A 23,518-nucleotide genomic window follows, 5' to 3' on the forward strand; every position below is an offset into this window, starting at 1 on the left:
GTCGAAGAGAGAAACACTTTGAAATGTGTCGGGAAGACTTAACATTAAATGGTCAATGAAGTAAATTACAAGACTACTTTTCACAACTTGAATAATTGTTTTATTCAAAAACAATTACAAACTTCTTTTTTTTAAAATTTCCTTACAAACCTCTATCTAGCTGCGTTAATACTAATTACGTTTATACTCTTGTAATAAAATATAACAAGGAGGGCTAAAAACGTGTGGCAGTTATCAACAACCCTTCACCGTCTTACCTTAATATTCGAAGTTAAATCTATCACAATGCCTACCCACCCACCCCCCATGCAAACCGCTGATTGCTGATGTAATACTCACATCTATTCATCCATTGAAAGTAAACTTGATAAACGTATTAGATCCCGTCCACACTACACCGGAGAAATTTGAAAACGCAGCTTTATTTCTACGGTTAGGCCTACCGTCCACACTAATCCGTCACGAAAACGAAGCTTTGGAAAACGCTCTTCAAACCAGAGCAATTTGAAAACGCTGGCTTTTCGTTTTCGTGTGGACAGAAAACATTTTGAAAACGGAGCTTTTTGAAGCTTTGCTTCTCGGGTAAATTTTTGTTTAAGAACATCACATTTCCGCGGGGCAACTATCAGCCGATAGTTCCTCGCAGAAACATTGTGTTGTTTAAATAGTAGTCATGTGTAGAACCAATCTTCAGGCTCCCTTGTAAGGTTTTCACTTACCATGCAAGTTAGCTAGAAGTTTTAACTGCTTTAAATCTCCTAAATTACATTTAACAACACCAAAAACAGAAAAATCGACGATGAATGCCAAGAAGATTAAAGCCACTTTTAATATGTCAGTTATTCTCAACTTTTAATTAATACACTAAATTGTAAAGAACGGTTGCAGTCAAAATGGCTGAAGCACTTCACAGAACAAACAGGGCACCACAATTTCATGTAGTTTCTTGCTTATGGGAGATGTCCACTAACACAGGGTGAGCTGTAAATGGATATTCCCATTTGCAATTTAATGCCACTAAAATGAAAAAGGCCTGCCTGGGAATGAATTAAAACTAAAACAGAAATCGTAGCCTGTTTGTAACCTGAGCACGAAGCAGCCATCTTTCTTGCATGCCACACGTACATTTTGAGTACAAATTATCCATGCCGAAAACACAATCCTACAGAAATTAGTATGGTATTACGGACTTGCATTTGTCACTAACAAACGAAACATGGGGCAATGTGTTTAATTACAGAATTTTGCAGTGAATCTTATGCCGCATAAATTGGGTGCACTGCAAAGAGATGTACGTTATTCCTGGCGAGATAATCAAATAACTTTGCACAACAAAACAAAGTTAGGTTTATTTAGTAACCTAGGCTTAACGCCCATTTGCAAAAAGCTGCTGTTTTGGAGCCCTAACACAGTATTTGATAATTCTTCTAATTTTTAGAAGCCTCTAGTCTAGCTCCTACTGAAAAGAAGATTACAAAATTTGGCTTGGTTGTTTACTTCTTTTGAGATAACGGCCAATGGACCAATTTCGATATATCAAAATTCAGCCTAAAACAAAAGACCTCAGTACGAGGCACTGGGGAATTACTACAGAGTTTGGGAGGTTTATTCCCCAGAGCCTTGTGAGGTCTGTTGTGTTAGGCTGAATTTTAATATATCGAAATAGACCAATTTTGATATATTAAAATTCAGCCTAACACAATAGACTTCAGCACAAGGCTCTGGGGAATAAACCCCACAAATTCTGTAGTTATTCCCCAGAGCCTCGTGCTGAGGTCTACTGTTTTAGGCTGAATTTTAATATATCGAAATTGGTCTATTGGTCTATTCCCTCTCTGAGACATGCCTGCAGGGAATCATGGTAGTTGTATTCATTAAATCAAATATCTAGCCCAAGATGATGAATACAACTACCATGACTACCCTGATTCCCTGCAGGAATGTCTCATAAAAGGGATTGAACATGGGTTCATTCAATTATCCTCTCACTTAATAAATTCTAGCTACTCATACCCAGGCCCCTTGCAATTCTGAAGTGAACCATGGCTTGTGTGCCATCTTTGCAACAATACCAGATATTTTCCTTTCCAATGGTAGAGTTGTTCCTAGCTCTTACTACTATACTGAATGAATCTCAATTTAAGGAATTCTTGTACCTACCGACTCTTTAATACAAGTTACACTAATATCTGTACAGTTCTACTCAAGATTGTGATTTCTCAGAACAACAAGATCTCTTTGGCTGTTGATCTTCAGCTTGTCTGGGTCGTAGAAGGGTGCGGTTTGCAGGGTGAGGTTCTGCTTGTTCTTGAGGTAGTCTGCGAGCTAAGCAGGAGATAAGTTGTATTAAATGTGAGCCTGTGACCGCATATGTATCTTTTTAAGGCATGAAGCTTCCCTTCCCCCCTTCAGAAATGGCTTAATGCAGAACAAAAATGCACGGGTCAAAAATATCCCTCCTTCTAAGGCTACAGAGCTACTTCACTCGCGGGTGGATCCAGGATTTTTCTTAGGAGGGGTGCACCACTAAGGAATGGCGTAACTGCAGACTGGTGAGGTTAACCAATTTTTAAAGGGAATATGAAGAAGAAGTCTTCATCTCAGGGGTGGGTGTACACCCTCTGCACACTTTTCCTAGATCTTCCCCTGTCACTATTGAAGTGAGAATAGGTTTATTGTCACCACTTCAGGCCTCACCCATTTTCTCAATCTAGGGGTGGTGGTGGGGGGCAGGGGTGGGGTTGGCACTGATGTTATAATGCCAAGTGTTCCATGATACCATTCATGGAACCTATCCTGGTTTCTGTAGGATAAAGCAACTAGAAAATTATTTCTTCTTCCCCCTGGATGGGATGCTAGTCCATTGCTATGGTTACTTTACAATGGCAGATCTAGGGGAAGGGCCCAAGGGCCCCAGCCCCCCCTCCCCCTTATTTTGGGTAAAAAAGAAGAAATCACAGAAGAAAGAAAAGCTGGCAGGGTAAGCAAAATAAAACCGCCTGCCCCCCTTAGCTCGAGGTCTGGATCCGCCACTGCTTTAGCTGCTTGGGTGGCTGTTGATAATTAAATATGAGATATTGATAATGAAGAAAACATGAACTCACACAACTCTTCAAAGAGCCAGTGAACATTCTTGTTTGTGCGAGCACTTGTCTCTACAAATATTGCTTCCACGCTATTGGAAAACTCCTCTGCTACTTCCTCCAGAACCTAAGGAGGAACACCGTGAATAGCGTGTATTAAAAGATGTTCAATACATTCAATACGTCAGTTAAAAGCCATGTGCATATGGATTCCTAATGGTCTGCATACGAGCCAAGTGGCCCATTAGGCCGGAGCTTATTCCAGTTTCTGCAGCATGAAGCAACTAGGAGTATTTCTACTCCCTTTGGATGGGAAGCTAGGCCATCATGGGGTTACCACCGGCATTAAATTTGCTGGTACCCATTTTTACACCTGAGTGGCGAGAGGCACTGTAAGAGTAGAGTGTCTTGTCCAAGAACACAACACAATGACCTGTCCAGGGCTTGAACCCAGACCACTCGATCCGGAGACGAGTGCACTAAGCATGAGGGCACCGCACTTCCCTAATGGATTCCTAAGATAACAATGAATTATGATTAGGAGGTCAAGATGAACTGAGTAGCTCAACAAATCAAAACTCAGCATTCACTACATGGAAGTACTGTATCCAGGGATGACAGGCAGCCACTAAACTGGCCCAAAACAACAACAACATACTTTCATCTAAATTATCCTTTCATGACAGCCTTTTCTCTCTGTGTGAGTCATTCAATGCCGTTTTCCCTTGTTCACACACCACAGCTGGCTCCATCAGTTGATGCCATTTTGAATTTGCCAAATTCAAACTTGAAACATTCTGCTGCATTAACTGAAATGTCACATAGTTGCATTCATGACATTACCCCTTTAAAGGAGAAACATTCTTCGATCCTGTAGGATTAGCTGCTACAGACTAGGTTCATTTGTACCACTATCAACCTGATCAGATAATATCCTTGAAAACAAACACACACCTCTCTTTGATCAGCCTTGTCACACTTGTTACCAGCAATAGCGATAAGGATATCAGGGGGACCATATCTTGTTAACTCTTTGATCCAGTTTTTTAAAGCATGAAATGAACTCTGAAATTCAACAGAGGATGCAAATTTTACTTGAGTTTGTCCTTGTTTTTTCTTTTTTTGTACCATGATGGAAAAAGACTAGCCTGCCCACTTTCAATTACAAAAAAGAAAGAAAGTACAATAATGCTTAAAATGGTTTTATATTACCCAAAGACCTGAAAGTTAGAATAAGTTCCGTAATATCACAAACTTTATTACATACTGTAAATGTGGTGTTTTACTGGAAAAAACACCTCTTCAATGTGAAATTCGTAGGAATCTACATCAAGAACCCAAGTACCCCTCACCATTTTTCACAGTTGTTTGAACAGACAGTCAGTTAAAATGGAAAGTGATAGATTAGTCTATATAGTTTACAAAAATAGCCCTGGCTTATGCATGATGACATCACACAAACAAATTTCACCACCAAGCCTTGCTTTTAGAATTTATTGTGGATAAATTCCCTAGGCAACAAAGATGAAAAGAATACCGGCCTTGCTTAAACAACACAAAGGTACCTGAGGTTTGAGAAAATTTTCACAAACAGGGCTTGGTGGTGAATTTTGTGCACGTGACATAATCATGCATAACTTAGGCCTCCTGTGTTAACAACAATATTTTACTAGCTGTCCTCACTTAATTGAGCACAGCTAGTTGATTTTTTTGCCACTCCAAAATCAATTTGATGTCTTCATGCCATTCCACGATGGTGAAATCAATGGTGAAATCACTAGCCTTCACTTCAATGACCACAAAGTAGGGTTTCATCCACTATGCAAGTTATTGGACTTGATTTGAACAGACTGAGGTTTGAGTCACTTTGTTGTAGTTAAGATAAATTTGTTAAGCTTAAATAATTGCGTATATTTGCCCATCCACTATTTACATTGCTACAACTTACCTCACTTGTTATATCATAAACTAAAATGGCTGCAGCAGCATCTCGATAATAAAGTGGAGCGAGGCTCTTAAACTGAAAGACAAAACATATACATTAAGTCAAATAAATGGCTCTCAACATACCATTGTTTGCTCTGATAAGTTGGTCCCTGATAATATTGGTAATGTCTCCTATAATAAAGCTACCGTGAAAGTAGGCTAATGTTTTGTAAAGAAACTAAATTACGATCTTTTGTGTCATAACTTAATTATGTCAATAATGATGCATTTACAAATTAAAAGTTTCTGAATGTACATACCCTCTCCTGTCCAGCAGTATCCCAAATATTAAACTTGAATGCTTGTTCTCCCACAAGCATCATTTTTGTCATAAAAGCAGCTCTGCAAGATACAATAAGCAATGATTCCCAATGATTTAAAAAAATGTGACACAATCAGGCAAAATACATAGTGTACTATAAGAAAAGAGTCAAAGCACACGACGGAATTAACTCCTCCCCATTCTTACTGCTCCCTCATTTATGGCCCTGATCTCTAAACAGAAGCACTGGCATGTAAAATCCCACTGGCTATGTAGGCTATAAGGGATAATGTCCCTTATTGTCTTTGTTTCCACCTAGTCCTAACCAGTTTGAGAGACACCTTATCATCAGATCTGTGCAGTGAATTAATATAAATTTTTGGCCGATGTTATATTAGACTTCTCTTTCATCACAAATGAATGTAAGTGGAAGATAAGAGATGTATCTGGATAGCTAAAGCCTTTCTCCATTGTCATTAATTTTCTTGTTGATTACATGGCACCAAGCAAGTTAAATGAACAGTTGAACCTTTCCAGGATAAGTTACCATTAATTCCTAAATCAGATATGTGCAGAGCTTTTTAAGACCCTTCCACTCAAGCAACAACATCTGTGGAAAAGCACTTATAACTGTAAAATAGATTGTGTGTGCAAATAAAGACGAATGGTGTTGTACCTTGATGTCTTCTGACTGCACCATAATTTTTAGACAACTTGAAATGTTCAAATTCCCCTCCACCTCTCTAGTATATGATGTATAATTTTCTCCTCCCCCATAAAAGAACCACCATTGGCAAATTCCTAGCCCCCTGGGGCAGTTCAATCAGTCAAATGCCTGGAGTGTGTCCTGCCCTTGCAGGGGTGGGGGTATTTTGATATCTCTATTTGATCAATACACTGTATCACTTGTAACCGGACAAAGGGGGTATTCCTTTGGGATGATCGAGATCAGGATGAATGATCCAAGATCACCCAGATCATGGCACAAAGGAACCAATGAATCCTTGCCATGCAGATAACATCCTTTGAAGCACCATGATGCATGTGATCTTTGACTATAAGTCCAGACCTACATCAGCCCAGAGAAACACAACCTGACCTATAAGTACTGTTGTTTGATTAACAACTGTAGTGGGTCATATACAAAACCAAACAAACACGAGTTTCATTTTTAAATTTCGGAAACCTTCTGTCACAATTAGGACAAACAATAAATACTAAATTAAAAATATTGGTCATTTGAATGATCATTTAAGCATGTCCAGACAGAGGGCTTCCTTTCCACTGCTTATGTTCTTTACTTTATTCTGAACATCATCAGTATCATATCACGAAATAAGAATACTGTTTAATTAATCAGGTAAGCTTCAATAACACTGTACGTAAACAAAAAGCTCAACTATTCAACTGATACTAACCCAATGGTAGGGGGTGAGGAGGCATTAAATGAATCAGAAACGAACCGATGGACCAAACATGACTTTCCCACACCAGCATCCTACAGTTCAAATACAGACAAGTAAATCATCTTTAGATAAAATCACTTTCGACGACATTTAGACACGGTATGTAGTGAACACTCACGAATAGTAAATTGTTAATACAGTAATGCACTGTCCTCACCCCTAAAAGACAGAGCTTTATTTCTCTGATCGAGCCTCCAGGACTGTGGTACCCTCGATGCATGTTCTAATTCGACCTTTTCCTTAACCTGTAACAGTCTTTCCTCTTTGTCAACATCGAAACATTTTCCTTTTTAACCGAATGTCAAAGGCGAAAGCTCTCATTCCAAAACTTCGAAGAAAGATGGGACTTCCTTTTCCAGGGATCTGGGAAGAACTAGTCAAACCCCGATGCATTGTGGGCTTCACTGGGATTTTCAACATGGCGGCAAAACGCGATAAGGTAAATAAAGTAAGGAAACTTTTCTCTCGGTCCAATCGCAACCTTGTAACTGAAAAATGTACCTTTTTTGTTACAGCAAACAACTCTTAACTGGAAACCAGTCCAGAGAAAACCGTTGTAAGTATTCAAAGACCAGATCTCTGTTGTCTCTACGTTGTCGTCTCTCTGTTGTCGTCTCTAATAATCTTATAAAATTTATTAAAGCTTAACCCTTGCGAAAGAAACGTTTAACCATTCTTTTTTAAAATTACAAGTGACAACAGCCGTGTCATCCGATTCAAATGCTCGCTTCAAAATACTATTTTGGATGTTCTTCGCTCAAAAGGTTGGACGGAAATCCGAGAGTAAGTTAACCATTTTTTGTTATTATGGTTACTCAACCTTGTAATACAATATTTAAGTGTATTAACCGTATTTGTAGAGGCCCAATTGTGTTAGAGTTATTTCTTTTTAGAATGTATTCCTGACAAACGATGTGATGTAGTTATTAACCTTAACTAGTTACCATAGCAACCAGGTGCATTCCAAGCATATAACACACTAGAGATTTCCCAAGGTTTTCCAAATATACACCACCAGCTAAGGTTTAAAACTGCATAACTTACCATTGCATATTGCAGAGATGCCAACCTAAAAAACATGAAATCTGAAACATTGCCAATTTTTCTTTCTTGACCCTAAAAATTGTTATTCAATGTACAAGTAGAGCTTTGCCAATTCAACCACAAAAATGTGTCAAATATTCCAAAAATTTCCCCTCAATTTTTCAAATATATTACTCAAAATAAGTGTGAAAAAGGAATAAGTATCTGGAAGATTGGGTGACGCATATAAGAAACTGGGAGACCTTGTCTGTATCCAGGAGACTCCTGCATAGTCTGGGAGAGTTGACATGGATGCCATTGCTTTCCATGTGGTTGATATGGATATTTCTTAGTACAAAACAATTGAAAATCTAGAAAATTAAATAAGACAATGTAAATGCTATGAATGCAACAAATACATATCATAAACTCTGAATGATTGACTGACAGGGAAGGTGAATGGGATTTCTACTGGTGTGATGTGGGCTGGATGAGAGAGAACTTTGACCATATGTACATGGAAGAACATGTCAAGATCTGTCATTTCAGGAATCACTATGAGGTACAAAATTGTTATCACAAATGATTAATTACCTTTAACTTATAGATTCCTTTAGTTTTCTAACAATTTGTTACATGTGGAAAAGTTTTTGCACCATGTAAAATGATTAATAATATGTATATCACTGCAGTTGACACGAAAGAACCTCATGGCAAAAAATATGAAGAGACTGAAGAAACAAATAGAGAGAGAATTTGGAAAACTTGAAGCTGCTAAGTATCCTTGTATTAAAGTGTCTGACACAGAAGATATCATCTCATCTTTGTGTAATTGTGCCAGTAAGTGCATAAAGCTGGTGTGGGGCATTAAATAATTATCACTGTATTACTTGTTTTCCAATTAAATGTGACTGACACTTCCAACATTTGATTTGGCAAGGGCTGCTGACTGTTACAAAGCTGCAAGGACATGTTAGTAATAGCCTGTCATTGCACAATGGGTGCCCAAAATAATTTGTGCTTCTTGAAAAGTGCATTGTCCAGTTCCAGAAAATTTCCATACCACCCCACAGAACGGATTGGAATTTTTTGAGAGTGGGGGTTCTCTAAGACCAAAATAATTAAAGAAATGTGAGAAGCTTTATTGGAATTTCCTGAAATTATTGAAAATCCCTTCCATGGGGTAGGTATGGATATTTTCTGGATCTACACATTTAGTAGGAGGGAAATTACACACCCAACTGCATTTAAGTTGTTTATAACATGTTGGACCAAAATGGTGACCTTAATAGTTAAATGAATGTCCTTTTGAAACACAAGCGACCCCAAAGTATTTAGTCAATATGTCCTTGACTACTTGCCTTAGGTGTGATTTTTTCCCAACCACATTTGAACTTCCGGTAAGTGAACAACAATGGTACTTTAGTCAGATCATGTGTACTAACGGCTTCTGCAGTTGAGTGTCGATCAATACCCTCCATTGATACCCTTGATCGACCCTCGATCGACACTCCATTGACACCTCGGTTGACTCTCCATCGACACTCCATCGATATCTCAGTCAACAGTCGGTCGACAGTCAACTAATTGATTGTTGATCAAGTGTCGATCGAGTGTCAACTAAGTATCAATCGGGATGCCAATCGAGTACCAATCAAGGTGCTGATCGAGAGTATTGATTTACAGTCGATCGTGGATGCCATTAGTACACATAATCCCTTTAGTTTGCAGCTAACCCTGAACCTCTGAATTGGAAGAATCCTGCCATGAATCCTCTTCCAGCCTGGACATATCCAACTCTGCTTTGTTTAATTAAATAATCTTGGTAAATAATCTTGGTAGTCTGTGTTTCAGTTTTACCAATTCAAGTATTAATAAATTAATATGTGTTGAGATAATCAGACCTAAAGAGGGCAAAGAAACAAAAAACAACAAAAAAACTGGCATTCATCTCCAAATGATGGCTTTGGATATGTTTATTAACTTGGTATATTTTTGGGAGACTGAGATGGTTTCAGGGATGGTGCTGTGGTGAGAGTGCTTGCTTCCCGCCAATGTGGTCCAGGTTCAATTATATTCCAGTCTGGTGACATATGTGCATTGAGTTTGTTGTTGGTTCTTGCCCTGCTCCTAGGGTTTTTCTCCGGGTTCTCCGGTTTTCCTCCCTCCACAAAAACCAACACTCCAAGTTCAATTTGGCCAGTACAGCTCTAGGACCTTCATGAAAAGCAGCTAAGGCTGACATGGCTTCCTCTCTAAATATTGTAATTTATTTAATATTTATTTGTATCTTGTGTTTTGAGTTAGCTTTATCTTTTGAGTAACTCCTGGAAGATTTTACTTTCTTGTGTCTCACCTCTTGTTTTTTTCTTACCTTTCTCAGTTTGAATTAACAACTAATTTTGTGGATCTTTTATTTCCTATCCTAGATGGAGTATCACATATTTGTGGAAGAATTTAAAAGAAACCCAGGCACAACATGGATTATGAAGCCTGTGAGTTTGCTTGAAATGTTTGCAATAATTAATCCATGTTATGTATTTACAAAATGATGACAGAACCAATCAGATTCATGGATTTCTAATAGAACACAGCTGACTGACCAGTAATTCTGGTTAGTAAATAAAATTAATATACATATTTTGCATATACATGTATAACAGGTGGGCAAGTCTCAAGGAAAGGGAATTTTCCTGTTTAGAAAACTAAAAGATATCATGGACTGGAAAAAGGTATTCTAACAATTGTTTTTATACAAATTATTTTATTTTAAAATGGGAGAAAATGAAAGTAATACTTATATCTACTGTGGCATGGCATTTCCTCTTAAACTGATGGTTAACACAGAAATAGTGGTTGATGTGGAAATCAAGAAGTGGTTGAATTAACCCTGGTAAAACACTTTCAAGGCGATCTTTATCAAGATCCTCAAAGATCTTGTGGAAAAATCTTCAAGATCTTGAAGGTTCTTGAAAATTCTTACGTGGATCTTCAAAGATCTTGAAGATGATAATTAAGGGTCAGTCTTTAAGGATCTTCAGAGATAAGATCCCCATAATAAAGGATCCTTAATTAGACAAAGTATGTCCTTAGGATCTGGTTTTAAAGATCCTAAAAGATCCCGGAAGCAACCTAGCAAAATATACAAATAATGTAGTGAGCTTTTGGGAAAAACATAAGAGAGAAGAAATCACAAATAATTTACCAGTATTCTTATTTCTTCAGTAAGAACATTACGATGGGTGGTACACTGTAGAATAAAACAAAATATGGTCACTAGTAAGAAAAGTTATGAAAGGAGAGTATGGAGCTAAACTGGAATTTCCAGAGCCCTGGTTTGGGGAAGGGGGCAGGTCTCAAACCAAATGCCTTCCACAGAAGAGTAGTGACCTTTTTTTGGAACAGCACCACTGTTCCTTCTCATGTTCTTACCACTATTAATTGCCTTTTATCCTGATCTGCTGAGCATCTCCCTGGGCTTCTCTTTTTTCCGTTTCCTTCTGGAGAGCTAGCTGAAGGCAAAGTATTTCAATTTGCATGTGTATTAAAATGCAGTTTAGTGAATATCTTCACCTTCCTTGTCTAATTTTCAGGAAGACCCTTATAGAGCAGCCATGCAGGATGACAGGGTGAGTAGCGGGTCCTTCCTCTGGCTGGGAAATGAAAACACTGCATATGCAGTTAATATCACTTACCGCAAGGATCTGGGTCTAAGGCACTGATGGTCATGTGGTGTTTAACATAGATATAGTCATTTTCATCACAGTCTGCAGTTTACTGACCTTCCTACTACCTTTTATGTAGTTTTTTGTCACACCCTGAAAGGCCTGAAAAGTCTTTTTAACAATGATGCCTAATGCTCATGGTAGCTTGCTTCAGGAGTGTTAAAAATTTAGACCAATTTTAGTCTTTTTCCAGTTATATCTTATGCTGCAGCATAGAACAAAACCCCTAGCAGTAACAGAAGGAAAGCAAGAGGAAAACCTTTAAGCAGAAAATTAATTTACTTTTGGGTAGATCATTTTTCTCACAAATGAGTATGATTTTATTTTACATAATTCTTTGGTAAAAATGATTCTCCTAGACTGGCAAGGGAAGGAAATTGAATGTCCACATGCAACAAGAAAAACTTGGGATTTATCAACAACTAGTCTTCTAAATGAATGTAACAGCTCTTGACAAAATCAGTCAAAATACTCATAAATTTGTTTCAACCAATACCTGTCTCCCTGTCAAGGTTTCATTATTCTGAGTTCAGTTTACTCCTGAATATGGTAAAGGTTACAATCAATTTCTTGATTGTTTACTCTTTCATCAGTCAGTTGAAGTTGATGTTTATCTTGTTTTCAGAAAGATGAGAAAGAAGCACCAGAGGCATACATTGTACAGCGTTATATTGAAGATCCATATTTAATAGGAAGTAAGTTTCTTTTGGCAGACAATCATTGAGCAATTAGTACTACTTATAACAAGTAGATTCTTCAGTCTCGATTTGATTTCTATGAGGTGATAATTCATGACACTAACAATGAATGAACTATCAACTCAAAAACCAAGAGCAAATAGTTTAATTTTGTTTGTGAAATTCTTACTAAATTTTCTTTCAAAAGGTAAATTTTTTCAAACATCCATTAGGCAAGAGCACATTTTCACTGCCTACAAAATTGATGCCCCCACAAATGTTGATTACCTGTTGACTACTTACCGGTATCTTCAGTTAGCTGCAACAAAGGGCTCAATTCACACATTATTAAGATATATTTCACATGAAATAGGACAAGTTTTCTGAGTCTTATCTTAATCTTCTTTCTTTTTTTTTCTTTTTTTGGTTTGCATCAATTGACTAATGATGTTGAGATGAACACTAGGAGTTTTATTCTTTAGGTGCATAAATATATGAAGAAGCTAGTCATAAAAGGGGATAAGTGACGATTTTGGTTGCTTTTCTTTCTTCTTGCTCCAAATTAGCTGAATTTTTGCATGTGGTCTTCAATGTAATAGAAAAACGTGTTCCTGTATTTTTGCCGCTGGTTTTTGCTTCGCTTTATAAAGACGCCGCTAGGAAAACCGAGTGGTTTTTTGCATACGCAATATCCTGAAAACGAAGCAAGGTTTAGCGCAAAAACTACGGGACATTGCTAAACATACCTAAACAAAACTCTATGCGAAATTTGGAGCGTTTTCGACAAAGTTCACTTTTGATTAAAATACCTAACGCCCTTTTCCCGCCGAGGCTGCAAATAAACGAAGCCGGGCCTTTGTTATGATAAACAGAGCCGATCCTTTGTTATAATAACCAAGCCAAGCCTTTGTTATAAGTCGAAGTCTCGCCTCGGTTTATCATAACAAAGGATCGGCCCGCCGCGACCGCAGGGACTTTGATCTCACTTAGAAAGCAGCAAAATGTCAATTTCACGCAACGTATAAGCTCAAAAATGTTGATTTTAGGTCAAAAAAGGTTTAAATGTTGATTTCACGTTAACGCGTGACGGCAAGGATGTTGGTTTCACTTAGAAACCAGCAAAATGTCAATTTTACGCAGCGCATAAGCTCAATGATGTTTATTTCAGGTCTAAGTAGGTTGAAATGTTGATTTCACGTTAACGCATGACGGCAAGGAGGTTGGTTTCTCTTAGAAACCAGCAAAATGTCAATTCCACGCAACGTATAAGCTCAAAAATGTTGATTTCAGGTCAAAAAAGGTTTAAATGTTGATTTCACGTTAACGCGTGACGGCAAGGAGGTTGATTTCTCTTAGAAACCAGCAACATGTCAATTCCACGCAACGTACAAGCTCAAAAATGTTGATTTCAGGTCAAAAAAGGTTTAAATGTTGATTTCACGTTAACGCGTGACGGCAAGGATGTTGGTTTCACTTAGAAACCAGCAAAATGTCAATTTTACGCAGCGCATAAGCTCAATGATGTTGATTTCAGGTCTAAATAGGTTAAAATGTTGATTTCGCGTTAACGCGTGACGGCAAGGATGTTGGTTTCACTTAGAAAACAGCAAAATGGTAGGAGCCCATGATGGGCTCCTGAAAATGGTAATTTCACGCAACGTATAAGCTCAAAAATGTTGATTTCAGGTCAAAAAAAGGTGTAAATAAAAATAAAACAAAACAAATAAACATTTCAATAAACACTTTTTCAAATACGGCAAGGTCTTCAATGGCTAAAAAATCACGAGATAAAACATAGTTTTCGACAAACGCGATCGTAGCTTTATGTCACGCACCGCCATAACTTCCAAGTTCAAAATGCGCTGGTACCTCTTATGCCTGATGAGGACAACAACTTTGGCGGCTGTTTAGTTTTGGATTTAAGAATTTGATGACTCCACGTGAAAACGCTCTATAAATAGGGCTGACAGATTAACAGATTAACCCTTCTGCGCAACGTACGGGTCTCCATACATCTGCATGTCCCCTGATCCCAGAAGCTCAAAACACTACAAATCATGCCGATTTGAAATAAAATCAACGCAAACTGGATCACAGATCTGTTACAATCGATCGCCACTTGCTGGCCATTATTATGTTTAAATCTAGTTACCAGTTCGAGAAACGTCCGCAGAACGTAATCGCAATGCATGCCGGGAAGGGTCTTTACACCTCGTGCGCGGGAAGACATGGCGGTCGATACAAGACAAATTTTATCACTCTAAAACCAGTTCTCGCTTTCCAAACTTTGACGCTAGCAACGCTTGGCAAATGGGCCACAACTCACCAGAGGGTATTTTTCTTGGGCAAGAACTGCTCTTGGACTTTGCTACCTGGCTCGATCTGACTTCGAACGCCGATAACACGATTACGGTATATCAGCTGCCTTCGAAGTTTCAGAACACATTTTGATTCTTTAAAACGTGCTGATGACTTACGGGTTTATCGAGGCTTTATGATGCCTCTCAACCACCAGGTAGGCACACAAGGTACTTTAAAACAATGCTTAAGATATTAGTTGACAGAGCTCTAATACGGCACATCTCTTTTTTGTTTGATGGCATTTCGTTTGACGCTCGATCGATTCACGTGTTGTGTTCACGTCACAATAACCGGTGTAAACAATCCGTTCCCAGATTTCCGCTCTATATGCTGTGGGATTTGGTTTTGACTTCATACACTATAAACAGTCTGCCTGTTTGCTGTTCAACAAATAAACTCCTAAAGACATGGCTACGAAAAGCCAAGTTTTTTGCCTACGTTTTAACTCGAAAACAAAGCAAAAACCAGCGACAAAAATACAGAACCACATTTTTCTATTACATTGAAGACCACATGCAAAAATTCAGCTAATTTGGAGCAAGAAAAAAGAAAAGCAACCAAAATCGTCACTTATCCCCTTTTATGACTAGCTTCTTCATATATAAAAGCAAACTTTTTAAATTAACTTGCTGTTACAAGGAGTTTCAATACACCCAAGTTGAACAGTGATGAAGAATGTGTAATTCTCTCTTGTTTGTTTATCTTTTCAATTCAGGTAGAAAGTTTGACTTAAGAGTTTATGTTCTGGTGACAGCAGTGAGTATCTTTTCACTGTTATTCTGTCTGTTTGATGATTTCACGACAACCTATTTTTATCCAGATAACCTTTAAAAAATGCATAGTACCTCAAGCCTAGACTAAGAGAGGCTTAACCTCAGGGAAGCTGATTTTTTTGTTCTTTTTTGTGTGGGGGTGGTGGTGGGGGTTCATATTTTGTTGAAGAGAGGGACAGGGGCCATGTATAGGTGAGTGTTTGTTTTAGGAACTGAAATTGGAGGCTAAAGGCTGTTGCACACTAGCCAATTTTTTGTAGTAGAACTGCAGATTTTCTGTCAGAGTCAAATCAGGTTAAAATTTGTTGGGCCATCAGCTTGCCGCACACTAGCCGACTTTTTGTCATGACTAACCGCATTGAGGCTTGGGGCCGAGTCATTCAAAATCAAGATGGCACCTATTCCACTGACGTGACTCTCATGACATTTCCTAATTGGTTGAGGTGCACGCGAACCCCGTCAAATTGTCTTGGTCCACTGCACACTAGCCGACAAGGCCTGACAAGACGTTTTGAGATCTAGCACTGTCAGATATCGCCTGACAAGCCACAATCCTGTCACAGACTTGTCTGAATTCACCGCACACTAGCTGACAAGTGAAGATTTTTTGTCGGCTGAAAAAAAATCGGCTAGTGTGTGGCGGCCTTAAAACATTATCAATTGTCAGTGTTCTATCACTTAACATACTGTATAATTTTAGGTACATTTGAGACACATTTTCATATGCATATATCAGATAGGTGACAAATGTTTTGTAGAACCACCTTCCTGAAACAGTATTATAGTAAACTACAGAATACAGGGCCACTATTAATCATCCACCAAATAAGCCGGCTCGTTTGCTCCTTAATGTCATCCACTGCTGAACCAAACAAGCCATAAATATATAGTCGTAGGACTTGATGCATATATACATGTAGATTATTCCTCGTTCTTTTATCCAATGTCGAGCCAAACGAGCCACTAAATATATATAGACCTCGTTCTTTTATCCACTGCTGAGTGAAATGAGCCAAACAAGACACTACATGTAAATATATGCACCTTCAAAAGTGGCCCTGTATTGTGTAGTTGCTCCTTGGTAGAGTACTCAGCTCTTATGATTATTTCCATTTATCAGTTTTATGTTGTTCACTGGCTAACGTTTCTCCTTCTTAGTATGCTCCAATGTGTGCCTGGCTTTACAGAGAAGGCTTTGCAAGATTTTCAAATACAAGGTTTTCTTTGGACTCGATAGATGACACATGTATCCTTTATCAGCCATGAATAGGTCAGAAGGTTCCTTGAATTCTTAAATTATTGCTGGAAAGACGGTTATCTAACACTCAGTATATATTAAGCAATACAGGGCCAGGTTGTTGGAAAAGTAACAAACACAAAACAAGCCTATAAGCTTATTGAAAAGTATTTTCTCTGGTATAAATTGAAGTGTTTTTCATCTCCAGACTATAAGTAGTTCTTCATTTGCTTAGTGCATCGAGTGAGACTGAAAATAAACTGCGAGGAAAAAATGGCCGTGTGAATAAATGTTTTTTTTTTTTAAGTCTGAGATTATCACATTTTAAAACTGTAGCACGAAAAATGTAATCAGAAAACGTCACTGAAAAATTACTGTAAAACTGAAATAAAATTCATGCTAATCCTGGTTTAGCTTAGTCATGCTTTGAAACAACCAGTCCAATCTCTATTTCTGCTGTCCAGTTACTCATTAGATATCATCAAAGTAATAGAACAGATAGAAGATACAGTATTTGTTGACAACACTATAATTATAATCTCTGTCTGAACTTTTGGCCTCCCTTCAGCTACGAGACAGGCTTGTTTGTAATCAGGGTTCATACGCATCCTGTAAAATCTGGAAAGTCCTGGAATTTTATTGTGGCATTTTCCAGGACTGGAAAGTCCTAGAAAAAAAAGGCTACTGGGGTCCTGGAAAGTTCTGGAAATCTGTTAAACTCAGGTAATAAAATGAAATGTATGGAGAATTAACATTGACATCTTAGGAGTGAAAGGGTTAAATGTGAATTTTAGAGTCCTGGAAAAATCAATCTGAGTCCTGGAAAATTACTGGCAATTTGTTTCTGAAAAAGAGTTCGAACTTTGTGTAATGAAGTCAAATCATACATTATAATAAGACTTGATTTTCAGTCCTTAACATGTTCACCCTGTAGATGTACATCTCACTAATGTCGCCATCCAGAAAACAGCTCCTGATTATGATGCTGAAAAGGTATGTGGCTGCAGCATAAAACCAGTGTAACTGAAACATCTTTGGTATCCTAATTTGAGATGGAAAGGTAGCAAAAACGTTTGTTGGGTGAAACACCATTTGATTCCCTTGAATAAGCAAAACAATGCTGTTACGACAAAATGAGAAGATTGATCTCTAGGTGGGGGTCATTGTGTTGTGTTCTTGGGCAAGACACTTTACTCCTACCATGCTTCTCTCCACCCAGGGCCGGGTTGTTCGAAAGCCAGTTAACGCTAACCCAGGATTAAAAGTTAACCGAACTATTAATTTTTCTTGTATAAAATTGTTTTTTACTGCTTAAGTTTTGTGCAGTTTGAGCTTAGTCAAGCTCAAAACTGATGGACAAACAGTATAAACAGAAAACCTCACCGAAAAGCTACAAAACTGAGATCAAAATTCTTGCTAATCCTGAGTTAGCTTAATCGGGCTTTGAACAACCCGGCCCAGGTGTATAAATGTATACCGGTAAGAATTAAATGCCAGGGTATATACTATGATGAACGAGCTTTATCTCCAGGGAGAGTAGAAATACTCCTAGCTGCTTCATGCTACAGAACGTAGAGACAATTGCTGGCTGTTGGGCCATTAGGCTTGAATGCAGAATTTACCTCTAGCTACAAGATTCTCGTGTTCATATTTTCAGGGTTGCAAGTGGTCTCTACAGCAGCTCAGAAGATATCTTGTGTCAAAACATGGCATAGAAAAGGTAAAAATTGCTCACTATCCAGAGAAAGTAGAAAGACTCCTATAATCCTCGTCGCAGTCAGTTAAAGCTCATACAAATGATTGAAATTAGGATCATAACAACCACTTTGAACTTGTCCATGCATACTACCTAATCCGCCTTTCAAATGTTGGCAAATGGCAAAATACTTTCTTGCATGAATTCAAAGTGTTTTGTCAACATTGCACAGGAATGAGGGGGAGGGGTGGGGGGTGACTAAACTGCGGTATTTCAACCATAGTAGTTACTTCATGTTTAGCTGATTAGTGTTAATTAGTGCCAGTTCTCAGTTAAGCCAACATCTAGGCTGCAGGCCAGGGCAGGGTTGTTCGAAAGCCGGTTGACACTACCTCAGAATTAAACGTTGACCGAAGTATTAATTTATCTTGTATATAAATGTTTTTCACTGCTAATATTTTGCGAGGTTTGAGATTATTCAAACTCAAAACTGAAGGACAAACAATATAAGCAGAAAACCTCATTAAAAAGTTACAAAAATGAAATCAAACTTCTCGCTAATCCTGGGTTAGCTTAATCAGGCTTTGAACTAGGGATAAATAGCGCTTTATCCGCAAGATATATCACTATTCAGTGGCTAGTTAGTTTGTCTTGTTAACACGGCGTTTCAGAAACTTCTTTTTAAACGTTTTTATTTTCATTACACCTTAGTTCCCCAGGGGAGCACATGGTGTTTCTAAATGTCTAGTTAAAAACGATTACAAACTGCATGCCAGTATAAATTAAATATCGACATTTTCGGTTTTTCAGGTTGAAGCTTTGGTTAGAGACATGGATAACATCTACATCAAAAGTATACAAGCTGTGCAAAAAGTAATGATAAACGACAAACACTGCTTTGAGTTGTATCCTTATATTGTCACGTCTGTGGATGCGATCATGTTAGTTATAATATAGATGCTCAGTTTCGCCATGATGGTATTGCATGATTGAAAGACTCGTGTAAAGTTTATCAACAATTATTGGTTGGTTCCAGTAAGTTCCACATTTAGGTTGTCGAAATATCAGTCACCAAAAACAGTTCTTTTCAGAACTACCCTAACAACTGCAACCCTGTAATGTCTAACAACTTAAACAGTTTCCATAATATAGGTCAAGCCATACATTTGATAAAGAGGATTAGCAATTTAAGCTTGGGAAGGAAAGCGTAAATATTCTATTTGCATAATTTGGCTCCTTAACTTGGTCAACTCAATGACCTGACAGATATGGTTATGATATTCTAGTCGACTCCAAACTAAAACCGTAAGTTCATTTTTTTTGGCGTTTCAGACGTCAATTATATAGTAATTAACAGTTGTGGAAATAGCGAGGTTACAGCTAAATTGCCAACCGTAGTTTGCATCGTTAACAAATAGATTCCGTGTTGCCTTGCATCTGTTCAGTAATAAATCACAAAAAAAACGTCAGAATGTGATGAGAACAAAATAGCCGAGTGTGTCATTGCAGTGCCACCGATATTCTCGTCTAAAGTGAAGGCCACGTGCTTGGTTAATTAGATATACATATATTTATCAGATTTGTTACGAAAAACAATAGAGATGTTAAGCATGACGTTAACGGCAGACGGCAAACGGCAAAGATAACTTCTGATTTTGAGTTCTTTTCTTCTAATCCGTAAATAAAGCACACAAAAATGGAATAACGTCTCCTACTATTCATTGCAAACACAAATAATTTCACTCTACTGTACACACAACTGAAGGGAGACGGCAAAAGTTTCATTTTTGCTGTTTGCCGTTTGCCGTAAACGTCATGCTTAACCTCTCTAATACCTGGGTAATATCCGTATCTGATTTTAATACACTGATTGTTTCTGTAGTTGGCTGATTGAAGTGAATGCCTCGCCTTCGCTGACTGCCAGTAGTCAGTCTGATTATGAGCTCAAGTGTCGTCTGTTGGAGGACATGTTGCGTATCATTGACATGGAAAACAGGTTAATATGGAACATTTCTATCTATGATGAATTTAGCTAAGAGCATAATGCTATCAAATTTCTCTCCGATGATAAGCCCTGGGCCAATATTTGTTGAAAAGGCTTTGCTTTCACGATGCCACTCTCATTTAGTGTAGAAATGAGTGCTGGTAAATTTAATGCTGGGCAAATTCTGTAATCGACTGAACTGTGAGACAGTTTTTATTATGTAACCATTATTTGTTTTCGTTACCAGCGGTTTCAGCAGCAAAACATACACTCTGACATGCACAGTGAACGCTAGTTAACAACCGCAGGATCCCGCGTGCAAACTGACTTACCGATAACTTTGGCCCCTTGTGTGTGGAACGTTCTCTCGAGTACTAATGGTTGTTGATGACAAAAACAACAACAGGAGCTGCAGCAGCATTCATTTGTGCTATCTCTCTGAACAGTTACAATTAAAGGAAAAGGGAAGTGAAAGGTTGTGAGAAATGCAGCGGGCAGTTGGCCCAGTTTAATTGGATTTCGACCGACAAATAGTTTTTAATTTCCACAGGGACAGCTATTTATTTAATATATTTTTTCGTTATTAGATTGACTGGCCGCGAGAAGCGTGTTGGCGGTTTTGACTTGATATGGAATGATGGCCCAGTGTACATGGACGACACCAGTGGCGCAGACTGCATTCCAAATCCTTCTTATCCTACAAATACGTTCCTGGGTAAGATACTGTGAAATTAGTAGAAGATTTTTCAGGTTTGTACCATCGAAAACGAATAAGAATTAACAAGCCAATACAAGATATTCATAGGTGACATACTAGCCATTTCTTGGCTTGTTAGGGAGGGGTAGGTAGTGCGCATGGCGTGACGCAGGTCACCATTTTGTTTCTTAAAATTTAAAGACAACCACAGATACACGGAAGATACAAAACCATAATGTTTTGTGCTTGTGAAATGTTGAAACTTGATGTACACTTGCCGCTTGCGTTCACGGCTTCGCCGCCAAAACAACGGCGCTCGCGCGCGAAAACCCGCCAGCCAGTGAAAGTTGTTCTATTTGCTGAAGGGAGACACGTCAGCCATCTTCAATTTTTTGAACTATCTCTACAGGGTGCGACAACAGTGATCGTGACAAACAGCTCAAACAGGTGTTCAAGAATGCCCAATCTGTAAAGAAGTCCTGATAACTGAACCCAGTCTGTAAAGAAGTCCTGATAACTGAACCTAATCTGCAAAGAAGTCCTGATAAGTGAACCCAATCTGAAAAGAAACCAAGTCCTCATAACTGAACCCAGTCTGTTAAGAAGTCCTGATAACTGAACTTGTCCTGTCCATTGTAGTAAACGAAACACTGGCTGCCAGTCATTTGTTTTACAATTACCGGTCCTGGAAAACCTTGCGAGCCAGATCGTTGAAGGCAGTGTATGTTCACAGTTATGTTCACAGCGGTAAAACGCAACAATTCAACGTCACTTGATTTTTGGTTTTCGCAGCCTCGAAAATTGTTGGGTTGAGCTTGAAGCAAAAATGTTCAAGACTTATGTAAGAAAACATTATAAAACGAGCAGTGATAAATCAGATTACGAGCCAACAAACTAGATGGATATCAATTACTAAATTCTTTATGCATCTGCGTCGTATAACTTTTCAGTAACTATCTTAACGTTTGGCTTGAAAGTGAAGGATTTTTGAGCTAAAAGAGGTTAAGTGGCTGTTTTGGCGGAAAGACGGCGGGACCTGCGCGTGCACAGTACGTTTGACCGCTGTGGACAAATTGTCAACTTATCTAGAATACTGGCCGAATTATTCCAAAATTTTGTTAATATGTAAATAATCAATCTTTACATCCTGTATTTCCTCCAGTAAGTGCCCAGGGTGCTTATGTGAAATTTCACATTTTCTTTCGTCAACATCCATGACTCCACAATTTTTGTATTTTTTTTTTATAACAAACACCATCAAAGACAGATTTCCAGTCCATACCAGGTAATTTTCACAATACATCTGGGCTACAAATTATAAATTATTTCATTTAAGATTGTAATTTATGTATACAAGAATTTTTTATTGGAAATCACAATTACTAGACAGAAGAGGTGTCTTCTGTAAATGTTATGGTTCTTACATTTTCTGGCCAGCAACTAAGATAAAATAATAAAATTATTATGCAATCATTTTGTAAATATGTATTATATATTCAGGGCAATCTAAAATCATTGGTTTTGGTGACGTTTAAAAAAGGTTAGATTTTTTTATGTAAGTAAACCTGTCAGCCAAATGTTAAATAGTTTTGTCTCTTTTTGCCCTTCTTCTTAGCAAACGCATTGAAAGAAAACGCTTCTTAAAAGCCGAACGTCCATGACGATGAAACAGAACTAGCACGAGCAAACATAGTTTACGTGCTGAAATAAACGGGTGATTTTCCTTGCTTTTCTCGCAGTGTTTGTCAAAAGAAATAGAACATTTTATATTTGTTTCTGTCTTTTCTGATTCAATTTTACTTCCATTTTAACCTTTCTGTTACAAGAACTGTGAAGATTTGTAGATGCTCTAATCGAACGGTTTTTGTTAGAAGATTGACCAATTGATATTTTCGGCAAGTTATCGGGCGTTGAATAAGTGAAAATCTTAGCTCATGAATTTAGCCAATCATGTGACTCCACCGTTTCCTTATGCCAAGGCCCCACAGGCTAAGAGTGACAGGCGGCTCTGGAAACGAGAATGATTCTTATCGAGTTTTAGTAGAATTCTATTAGTATACTAATGCAAATGCTGTACTCTGAATGGCTAAGCTACTCGTACACTATCAGCCATTAGTGTAATTCTTCTAGTATAGTAATGCAAATGCTGTAATCTGATTAGCTGAGCTATCATACACAATCAGCCATTAGTGTACAGTGGTAGTTGGTCGCCTACGAAATGGCAACGTTTTTTATGTTTTGCCGACGTTTTGGAGGAACATTTAGATGTTAATAGATAGATAAATTCCTGAGAAGAAAAAATGGAAAGATTTCACAGTTGCTTGAATACAAAAGCTTGAAATTATTGAAAAAACTAATGCATGTACGTGCGTACTCAATTTCAAATTTTAAATAACACTTGAGTGCAAAATCTACTAGCGTTCTATCACGAATGTCGTTCTCTTATTAGCTACGTTACACACTATCTATTCTGAGCAACCGTTTCTCTGTGTTTTCGAAGTATCTGTGAAGAGGATTTAGATCAAATTTTGAACGACTAGTAGATTTA

At 38.0% G+C, this 23,518-nt stretch overlaps 2 protein-coding genes across 2 annotated transcripts; one reads left to right on the forward strand and one right to left on the reverse strand.

Annotated features, from left to right (window-relative positions):
- Nucleotides 1-77: 77 nt before the first annotated feature.
- On the reverse strand, nt 78-7,089 carry LOC110062703 (ras-related protein Rab-22A-like). The gene is made up of 7 exons (XM_020769654.2): nt 6,955-7,089; nt 6,750-6,829; nt 5,330-5,411; nt 5,032-5,103; nt 4,038-4,148; nt 3,105-3,210; nt 78-2,325 (listed from the first exon to the last, which is right to left on the reverse strand). Exons 1-7 carry the CDS (start codon nt 7,015-7,017, stop codon nt 2,204-2,206), a joined length of 636 nt encoding a protein of 211 aa, XP_020625313.1. The 5' UTR covers nt 7,018-7,089; the 3' UTR covers nt 78-2,203.
- A 6-nt stretch (nt 7,090-7,095) lies between these two features.
- Nucleotides 7,096-22,554, forward strand: LOC110061250 (putative tubulin polyglutamylase TTLL9). The gene is made up of 19 exons (XM_089297733.1): nt 7,096-7,236; nt 7,313-7,353; nt 7,491-7,580; nt 8,271-8,382; nt 8,513-8,598; nt 9,187-9,220; nt 10,250-10,315; nt 10,484-10,552; nt 11,414-11,449; nt 12,171-12,240; nt 15,299-15,339; nt 16,515-16,602; nt 17,528-17,586; nt 18,251-18,313; nt 19,100-19,194; nt 19,556-19,594; nt 20,172-20,285; nt 20,861-20,988; nt 21,380-22,554. Exons 1-19 carry the CDS (start codon nt 7,096-7,098, stop codon nt 21,451-21,453), a joined length of 1,446 nt encoding a protein of 481 aa, XP_089153859.1. The 3' UTR covers nt 21,454-22,554.
- Nucleotides 22,555-23,518: the final 964 nt, after the last annotated feature.

The sequence above is a fragment of the Orbicella faveolata genome, unplaced genomic scaffold, assembly GCF_042242905.1.
Source record: "Orbicella faveolata isolate gen_17 unplaced genomic scaffold, um_ofav_v1 contig_3, whole genome shotgun sequence".
NCBI lineage: Eukaryota > Metazoa > Cnidaria > Anthozoa > Scleractinia > Merulinidae > Orbicella > Orbicella faveolata.

Bases quoted from the DNA above. Each gene is read 5' to 3' on its own strand.
- LOC110062703 (XM_020769654.2), bottom strand. From the start codon at position 7,017: ATGCATCGAGGGTACCACAGTCCTGGAGGCTCGATCAGAGAAATAAAG. The intron at 5,104-5,329 runs GTATGTACATTC...TTTGTCTTTCAG, and splicing joins ATACTGCTGGACAGGAGAGG to TTTAAGAGCCTCGCTCCACT. The intron at 3,211-4,037 runs GTGTGTGTTTGT...GTTCCTCCTTAG, and splicing joins ACAAGGCTGATCAAAGAGAG to GTTCTGGAGGAAGTAGCAGA.
- LOC110061250 (XM_089297733.1), top strand. From the start codon at position 7,096: ATGTCAAAGGCGAAAGCTCTCATTCCAAAACTTCGAAGAAAGATGGGA. The intron at 15,340-16,514 runs GTGAGTATCTTT...TCTCCTTCTTAG, and splicing joins TTTATGTTCTGGTGACAGCA to TATGCTCCAATGTGTGCCTG. The intron at 19,595-20,171 runs GTAAGTTCATTT...TTGTTTCTGTAG, and splicing joins GTCGACTCCAAACTAAAACC to TTGGCTGATTGAAGTGAATG.